This window comes from Ceratotherium simum, chromosome 24 (assembly GCF_057802395.1).
Source record: "Ceratotherium simum simum isolate JZ-2026a chromosome 24, ASM5780239v1, whole genome shotgun sequence".
Taxonomy (NCBI): domain Eukaryota; kingdom Metazoa; phylum Chordata; class Mammalia; order Perissodactyla; family Rhinocerotidae; genus Ceratotherium; species Ceratotherium simum.
In genome coordinates, this window is record NC_141923.1 from 47,444,477 (window position 1) to 47,453,272 (window position 8,796).

Genomic DNA, 8,796 nt, shown 5'->3' on the forward strand with positions numbered 1-8,796 from the left:
CACACAGTGGTTTCTCTGATCTTATGCACTTCCCTCCCTCGGTACTCCACCTTCCACACAGGAAGTAGTTCCTGTTTTCTAAATATTAAATGTGTGTAAATGTCAAGTTTTTATAGATGAGCTACCCTGGGCCAATAGCTGTTTCAGTAAAGACCTAAGTGCATTGCTGAGACAGTGAAGTGTAATGTCTATCCTAGGAGAGAGAGCCAGGACAGGACATGCTCACTCCTGAAGTCCACCCCTGGCTACCTGGGGCTCTGGCCCATGACCCTGGGCCCCTGCAGCAGCAGTGGCTCTGGACTCCAGAGCAGAGGATGTGATTGACTTCGGGCTCTGGGCCAGTCCCTTTAACCTGGCTGTCCTTCCCCTTCTGTTTGTAAAACAGAGAGAGGACGCTGACACCTTCCTCACTGCTCCATCAGAGGCACTCTGTGAAGTTAGCTCCTGTGTGGGAAGGCTTTAAAGCCACACATCCCACCTCCCCGCTAATATGATTACTAGCACTTTCTTGTAGAAAAGGGCCAACCCCTCATTCCCCTCCTTCCTTTAAATACAGACCAAAGAGTATCTTTTCTTGTCTCTCTGTGGCCAAAACCGTCGTTGCTTCTGTGGTTACCTCCTCAGAAGGTCAGTTTACTGAGGTTAAGGGTTCCTAGGTGCACCACAAATAAACAACAACAACAAAAATCAACAACAGTAACAACAAAAATAACTTCCCTGGCGGTTATTAAGAGGGCTTCTGAGTTATAAAGACTTCTAATTGTAAAAACGTGGCCCGGGCCTGTCTCCAAGCCACCTCTGTCCTCAAAAGGCTTAGGCCTGGGGGGAGGGGGGATATCAGACTGTGCATTGCGGCCTTCTGAGGGTCATCGCCAAGGCTTTCCACAAGAAGCATTTCAAAAAATGTTTTGGAAGGAAAGTTACCTTTTAACAGCCGAAGAAGTACCTCTTTTGGACACACAGCTCTGCGCACAGCCTGTTTCTCAACGTTTGGAAATCCTTTAACAGTTTATGGAAAGCCAGCCTTTAAACCAATCCAACAGCTCCTTTCTCCCTAACCTGATTTTAGAGGTGTTTCATTATCTCTAATTACTCGGAGTAAATGGTGATTACTCAGTGTTTTAATCATCAGTTTGGGCAGCAGTTACTCTAAACTCAGGGAAGCCCAGACTCCCATGGGTATTTTTGGAAGGTACGGCGACTAGTCGGTGCATGCTTTCTAGTACCTCTCTGCACGTGGTCCCCAGGTGAGCCCCGGCCGCTTCCCTGAGCTGGAGGCAGCGGCGTCCCAGCCCGGGCGGCAGCTGCGGACTCCAGCGCTGCCCGGGCTTCCGGGACCCAGGCCTTCGAGGCGAGGCCCGGCGGCTGGATGGGAGGATGTGGGCGGGGCTCCCGTCGCAGAAAGGGAGGCGAGCAAGGGAGGAGGGAAGAAAGGAGGGGCTGCCGGGGAAGAGGAGGAGGAAGGAAAGAAAGAAAGCGAGAGAGGGAAAGAGGACGAAGACGATGGAAGAGGGCAGAGGAGGAGGGAGGGAGGGACGGAGAGCGCAGCCCGGCCCGGAAGCTAGGTGAGTTTGGCATTGGAGCCGAGAGACGCGGGCCTGAGACGCCGCCGCTGCTCCGAGCCGAGCGTCTCGCCTCTTTCCTTGATGGGATTCGCGTCCGCGCCGTCTCGAGCCCGCAGCGCCCCAGTCCTCGGCCCTCGCCCAGGTTCACTGCAGCCATTCAGAGGTCCCCAGGAGCTGCTGCTGGCGAGCCCGCTACTGCCGGGACCTATGGTGAGCAAGGCTCCCTGGCGAGGGGCGCCGGGCAGAGGGGGCCGAGGCGCATCCTTGGGGGGAGAAGCAGGGGTCTCAGGCTGTGGCCGTGGCACAAGGTGGCCTATTTTTTTCCAACAGTGCTGCTAGAGGTGGAGATGCTGGCACTGAAAGGCACTTCCATATCTGCCACGGCCTCTTCCCAGGCCAGTGGCTCCGTCCGGCGGCCCGGGCGATTTCCCTCCTTGGTCGGTTCGGGGCAGGAGAGGAGGGAAGAAGAGAAGCCTTTAGCGGGGGGTCGTTGGGAAAGACTGTGGGGTCTTGAGCGTAACACGCTGCCGGTGGACTAGCGTTTCCGATCCTGGGGTGGGAAGGGCTCGGAGAGAAAGGAGAGTGTCGGCTCTGAGGTCCGGAGAGCGTCAGGGGCCTCAGGGGCAGCCGGCTGGAGAAAGAACATCTAAGCGAGGCTGGTTCTGCGGGGGGGAGCGCAGGTTTGCCGCCTCTGGAGCGTGCGCGCCGCCGGAGGGGCTGCGTCGAGGGGAGTGTCACCGACCCGGCCCCCAGCCGGCGGGAGCCCCCGGAGAGCTAGCTACCTGTCGCTGCACCACGCGCCTCCTCCACGAGCTATTTTCGTAGACTTGCAGCATCCAAGGAGCCTCTCCTCTATCATTTCATGGTGTGGGGTCCGTAGAGACGATGGCCGTGGTGCCAGGCGCTCCAGGGACGCGTTTTCCTGCAGTGTCGTGTCCCATGGGGAGTTGGTGGCGAGAAGCGCGGCGGACGGGCGGCTCTTACTGGCCCTCCCGGCCCGGAGCCAACGGGACAGCGTCCCGGGATCCCCGGGTCGCTGCGGACCTCTCCCCGTGGGAGTTGGGCCCGCGGCCTCAGACGCCTCTTGGGCACCGCTTAGGTGGGTGGTTTGTGAGAATTGCGGTTTGTGGGCTGAAGGCTTTGTGAGCCGTTAAAACATCAAAAGACATAGACTTGGTAAACTGAGGCTACCTCTGAACACACGTCGACGTTGGGAGAAGACTCGGGCAGGGAAGCAAAGGACAATCGCCACGAGCTGCATCCCCGCCCCCCAAGAAAAAGTTCTGGAGACGAAAGTTCTTTTCGGCTTTTATCTTTTTTAATTAAAACAAAAATTGGGGAAAAAACTTGATTAGAGACGAATTCTTCTGAATCCGAAATTGAAATACACCCCGCTCTTCCGCAGCCCCTGGGTTTCCGCAGCGCGCGCTCCCGCCGCAGTCCGAGGACATTCCTGGGAGCCGGGGCTCGTCTGGGATCCTGGGCGCCCGCCCCTTCCACTGTCCCTTCGCCGCGGGGACCGGCCCTTCTCCATCTGCTTTTCCCATTTCTGGAGCTCCTCCCACGAGGCTTTTTTAGGGTTCCAGGCGTCTCAAAAAAACTCTGCTCTCCCCAACCCTTTCTCAGTCAGCCCCAGCGGTGGCGCGGGAGCGGAAAACCTAGGGCCGCTCCACACGCGGCGCGGCTCCGGCCGGGCGCGGACGGTCGCGCAGGGGCGCCCGCGGGCTCCACCCCGGCCGCGGAGTCGGGCGGCGCCGGACAGCCGCGGCGGGAGGGAGGGCTGAGCGCTTGATTCTTTACTCTTCCTCAAAGACTTCCCGCGCGTGGCCCCAGGAAGAAAACCACGTTTGTGGGGGAAGTGAGGCGGGAGACCTGAGCTCTCGATCTCCGAAGCGACCCAAGGCAGGAACCGGGAACCTCAGGAAGAGGAGGCGGATGCAGGGGGCTTGGGAGCGGGAGACGTGAGACTCGGGACCCCGGGGCGGGCCTGGGCTGACGCAGAGTGTCGCGGGTCAGGGTTTCGAAAAGGCCCCTGTGCTAAGCGACACACGCACGCAGCATCTTCGGTTAGTCAGGACATCCCAGTAATTCCTTGAGCTGTGGGTTGGTAAAATTCTTGAGGAAATGTTTGCTGCGACTCTGCAGCTGGTGCAAAGGAGGAAGGGAGGGGGAAGGAAGTGGCGGGGGGAGGCGTGGGGGGTTAAAAAATAAGACAAGCTGGAGAGAGAGACGCAGACGCAGAGGTCGAGCGAAGGCCGAAAGCTGTTCACGGTCTTCTCGACTCCTGGGAACGTGGTGGGATTTCCTTTCCGCGCCGGGTCGGGAGTTGTAAAACCTCGGCGACATTAAGACCTGAAACATGTGATGCGCCCTCTCCGTGGCGACGCCTCCTTTCGAGCCGGCCGGAGCCGTGAGCGCCGGCGTCCGCCCCTCCGCCGCGAAGGGCCCCGCCGGCCGCTCGCTCTGGGGATTTGCTTTGCCCGGGGGGACGCCGCGCCCGACGCGGTGCGGAGATTCTCCCCGCGAAGGAACCGGAGAAAAGAGTCTAGCGGCCGCTCCCTCCCCGCTTTCGCACCCGGGTCACCGCCTGACTACCTCCCCCTCCGACCCCGCGCGTGACAGGGTCCCCAGCTCTTGGCTGGCAGCTTAAGCGGCTGCCCAGTGCGTCTGAGCGCTCGCAGGCGTTCGCCGGGGGGACTGGCTGTCGCTGGGAGCCCTGGCGGAGACCCTGGGGAGGAAGTGGCGGAGTGCACGCGCGGCTGTGTCCTGCAGGGCTTTCCTTTTTAAGTGCCCCTCGGAGGTGAGGCTATGAGCGGCTGAAGCTCCGCCGCCCCTACTCCCGGCCCCACTTGAGCCGAGTTCGCGCTGGAAGGCGCAGCCCCTATAGAGCGCCCCAGATCCTCCGGCTTCAGGCCGCCGGCGCGGGGGCCGGGCCCGACTCGCCGAACGCCCATGCAGAGGCGAGGACCATGTCCTCCGCGAGCGGCGCCCGGGGGCCGGCCGAGGGCTCGGGCCAAGCGCCGCCGGGAGCTCCCCTGGGCCGCCGGCGGCTCGGCGGCAGGCGCGGAGGTTGGCCTCTCCCGGAGGGGCGGGGCCGCGGGGGCAGGGCGCGCGGGCCCTTTCGCCGGCGGCCGCGGGGAGGGCGGCTCCTCCGTGCACGGGGCGGGGCCTCCGCGCACGTGACTCGGAGGGGCTGGAAGAAAAACAGAGCCAGTCTGCGCCAGAGTCTCATTATATTCAAATATTCATTTTAGGAGCCATTCCGTAGTGCCATCCAGAGCAACGCGCTGCCGCAGCTCCTCTGAGCCTTTCCAGCAAGTTTGTTCAAGATTGGCTGTCAAGAATCATGGACTGTTATTATATGCCTTGTTTTCTGTCAGTGAGTAGACATCTCTTTCTTCCCCCCTCCCAGGAATTCACTCTGCCCTCCCCACCCCTGCTCGCCTTGTGTCCCTCCCTTAGGACGTTCCTTCCAAAGTCCACACTCCGCTTTCTGGCAGCGCTGTTGCTTTCTTCTTGGCGGGGCAGCTTGGAGCTCTGAGCATACCGGTTCTGTTTAAAGTGCTGCTGGCTCCCGCTCGCACTCTCAGATCCGGTGCATCGCGAGAAAAGGGAGCGAGCAGGGGCTCAAGAGATGAAAGGTCTGCAGCCCGGGGTTGTACCTTATGGGCTACCCCCTACCCCGGCCTGACTGGGGAGCGCCCAGTGCCCCCGTGGCGCTTTCCCAGCTGCTTGTCAAAACTCACAGGTTGCTACCGGAATCATCCCCCCTATCCTTGGGAGTGAGCGAGCGGGCGCCATCAGATGCTTTTTTGCTGGCATATCAAACTCATCAGCCACAGTAAAACAAACTGTCAAGCTACTCGTTCAGCTCCCAGACCACGATGTCTGCCTCGGCCTCTGGACCCTGCCGCCCATTGCCTTCCCCCTGCCCCTGCTCCTCTTTTCCTCCCTCCTGCCCTGAACCAGCTGGAAGTTGTGGAAGTTGGCCTCGGAGGAAGGGGGGTGGAGGAAGAGGGGGAGAGGCTGAAGGTCTGAAGTGGAGAGCAATGGCATTTTAATTCTCCCTCCCCACTCTTTTTTACCCCCTCAATGTTAACTGTTTATCCTTGAAGAAGCCAAGCTGAGATCATGGTTCAGATAGCAGTTGGGACAAAAAAAGATTAACAGGATGGAGGCTATCTGATTTGGGGTTATTTGACTGTAAACAAGTTAGACCAAGTAATTACAGGGCAATTCCTACTTTCAGGCCGCAGCTGATGGCGCTGGGGGTGTGTGAGGGAGAAGACACCAACTTGATCCTTCTGACCTGTTTTGCATCTTGACCTTCCATCTCTGGCCCTCTATGCATATGCAGAAACATCTCTGTTTCTCTCTAGTTATTGGTGTTTATTTATTTTTTAACCTTCCACCTCCTCCCCCTCCCCAGAGACACCATGATTCCTGGTAACCGAATGCTGATGGTCGTTTTATTATGCCAAGTCCTGCTAGGAGGCGCGAGCCATGCTAGTTTGATACCAGAGACCGGGAAGAAAAAAGTCGCCGAGATTCAGGGCCACGCGGGAGGACGCCGCTCAGGGCAGAGCCATGAGCTCCTGCGGGACTTCGAGGCCACACTTCTGCAGATGTTCGGGCTGCGCCGCCGCCCGCAGCCTAGCAGGAGCGCCGTCATCCCGGATTACATGCGGGATCTCTACCGGCTCCAGTCTGGGGAGGAGGCGGAGGAAGAGCAGATCCACAGCATCGGCCTGGAGTACCCTGAGCGCCCCGCCAGTCGGGCCAACACCGTGAGAAGTTTCCACCACGAAGGTCAGTCCCTGCCCTGAGTCTGGGCGGGGGAGGGCCGGGAGGGCCGGCAGTGGGGCAGTGGAAGCCCTGGGGGAGGGAGGTCAGGTTACATCAAAGCCCCACATCCAGGAGGCTGGGGACAGAGCTGCTTGCCTCAGAGAATTTCCAGAACTGTGGCTGAATTTACTTTTTGGAGACAGAGGGGAGGGGTTCCTCGGAAGGGGAATGACACCACTCGGAGGTGGGCTAGCCCCAGCGGTGTGTTTTTGCTATATCAAAGCCTTTTCTGCCAAGGGGTTTTCTGCCTGTTTTTTTCAAAGCACCTACTGAATTTAATATTACAGCTGTGTGTTTGTCAGCTTTATTCAATAGGGGCCTTGTAATCCGATCTGAATGTTTCCTAGCGGATGTTTCTTTTCCAAAGTAAATCTGAGTTATTAATCCACCAGCATCATTACTGTGTTGGAATTTGTTTTCCCCTCTGTAACATGATCAACAAGGCGGCTCTGTGTTTCCAAGATCACTGGGGAAATGTTTAGCAACATGCTCCCGAGTGGAAGAAGAGGATGAGGGTGGTGGTGTGCATTTCCGCCTGCCTCTGCTCTGTGGGCCCCTCTCTCTCTTTACAACCTCTTGTAAAGAAAACTGTGTACACAAAGCCAAGAGGGCTTTAAAAGGGGGGTCTGATGGTGGTGGAGTTAGGAGTCGACACATGGAAATTATTAGACATGTAAAGGAGACTGGGAGACACTTTCTGTCTTGGGTGCTTGTGGAATGCTAGCTAAGTTTCACTGGTCAGCCAGCTGCCCCATTTATCTGCTCCTTCAAATTAAAGGTATGCTTATTTCCCCAAAATAGGCTTCTACCATATAAGCAGGATTCACCACTCATCACCCAACTCTGAGCTATTTCTTACTTTTCAGTCTCTCAAAAAAGTTCATGTGCTTTTTTTTTTCTTTTCCCTTTTTCTTTTCCTCCCCAACTGTGCCTAGAACATCTGGAGAACATCCCAGGGACCAGCGAAAACTCTGCTTTTCGTTTCCTCTTTAACCTCAGCAGCATCCCAGAGAATGAGGTGATCTCATCCGCAGAGCTCCGACTCTTCCGGGAGCAGGTGGACCAGGGCCCTGACTGGGAGCAGGGCTTCCACCGAATAAACATTTATGAGGTTATGAAGCCCCTAGCAGAAATGGTGCCTGGGCGCCTCATCACACGACTACTGGACACAAGACTGGTCCACCACAATGTGACACGGTGGGAAACTTTTGATGTGAGCCCTGCGGTCCTGCGCTGGACCCAGGAGAAGCAGCCCAACTATGGGCTGGCCGTCGAGGTGACTCACCTCCATCAGACACGGACCCGCCAGGGCCGGCATGTCAGGATTAGCCGATCGTTACCTCAAGGGAGTGGGGATTGGGCCCAGCTCCGGCCCCTCCTGGTCACCTTTGGCCATGATGGCCGGGGACATGCCTTGACCCGACGCCAGAGGGCTAAGCGTAGCCCCAAGCATCACCCACAGCGGTCCCGGAAGAAGAATAAGAACTGTCGGCGCCACTCGCTCTATGTGGACTTCAGCGACGTGGGCTGGAATGACTGGATTGTGGCCCCACCAGGCTACCAAGCCTTCTACTGCCATGGGGACTGCCCCTTTCCACTGGCTGACCACCTCAACTCAACCAACCATGCCATTGTGCAGACCCTGGTCAACTCTGTCAATTCCAGTATCCCCAAAGCCTGCTGTGTTCCCACCGAACTGAGCGCCATCTCCATGCTGTACCTGGATGAGTATGACAAGGTGGTACTAAAAAATTATCAGGAGATGGTAGTAGAGGGATGTGGGTGCCGCTGAGATTAGGCAGTCCTTGGGGACACACACACACACACATTCCCATCCACTCACCCACACAAAACATAGACTGCTTCCTTATAGCTGGACTTCTATCTTTAAAAAAAAAAAGGAAAAAAACCCTAAACATTCACCTTGACCTTATTTATGACTTTACGTGCAAATGTTTTGACCATATTGATCCTATATTTTGACAAAATATATTTATAACTACGTATTAAAAGAAAAAATAAAATGAGTCATTATTTTAAAGGTAAACTGTGTTCTTTTTCTCTTTAACCTTTTCTCTATTCCTTCTGCCCCATCTCTTTCTTTTTTGTGTGTGTGAGGAAGATTGGCCCTGAGCTAACATCTGTTGCCAATCTTCCTCTTTTTGCTGAGGAAGATTGTCCCTGAGCTAACATCTGTGTCCATCTTCCTCTGTTTTGTATGTGGGATGCCACCACAGCATGGCTTGATGAGAGGTGTGTAGGTCCATGCCGGGGATCTGAACCTGTGAATCCTGGGCTGCAGAAGCCAATTGTGTGAACTTAACGGCTACACCACCCACCGGGCCGGCCCCTGCCCCATCTATTTTGAATGTGATTCTTTTCCTGT

General features: G+C 56.8%; 1 protein-coding gene across 3 annotated transcripts; it reads left to right on the forward strand.

Moving 5' to 3' along the window:
* Nucleotides 1-1,492: 1,492 nt before the first annotated feature.
* BMP4 (bone morphogenetic protein 4) lies at nucleotides 1,493-8,451 on the forward strand. Of its 3 annotated transcripts, none has more exons than XM_087448512.1 (4): nucleotides 1,493-1,565; nucleotides 4,820-4,944; nucleotides 6,048-6,374; nucleotides 7,346-8,451. In XM_087448512.1, the coding sequence occupies exons 1-4, from the start codon at nucleotides 1,504-1,506 to the stop codon at nucleotides 8,200-8,202; spliced, it is 1,371 nt and encodes a 456-aa protein (XP_087304638.1). In that variant the 5' UTR covers nucleotides 1,493-1,503; the 3' UTR covers nucleotides 8,203-8,451. The 3 variants fall into 3 exon arrangements, with proteins under 3 accessions (XP_087304638.1, XP_087304639.1, XP_004426221.1); XM_087448513.1 differs by lacking the exon at nucleotides 1,493-1,565 and adding an exon at nucleotides 1,651-1,775; XM_004426164.3 differs by lacking the exon at nucleotides 1,493-1,565 and having other exon boundaries at nucleotides 5,995-6,374.
* Nucleotides 8,452-8,796: the final 345 nt, after the last annotated feature.

What these genes read in the sequence shown, in the direction of transcription:
- BMP4 (XM_087448512.1), top strand. Translation starts at nt 1,504, where the DNA reads ATGGAAGAGGGCAGAGGAGGAGGGAGGGAGGGACGGAGAGCGCAGCCC. An exon ending in CAGCCCGGCCCGGAAGCTAG is followed by an intron (nt 1,566 to 4,819) that starts GTGAGTTTGGCA and finishes TATTCATTTTAG; the next exon opens with GAGCCATTCCGTAGTGCCAT. An exon ending in ATATGCCTTGTTTTCTGTCA is followed by an intron (nt 4,945 to 6,047) that starts GTGAGTAGACAT and finishes TATTATGCCAAG; the next exon opens with TCCTGCTAGGAGGCGCGAGC.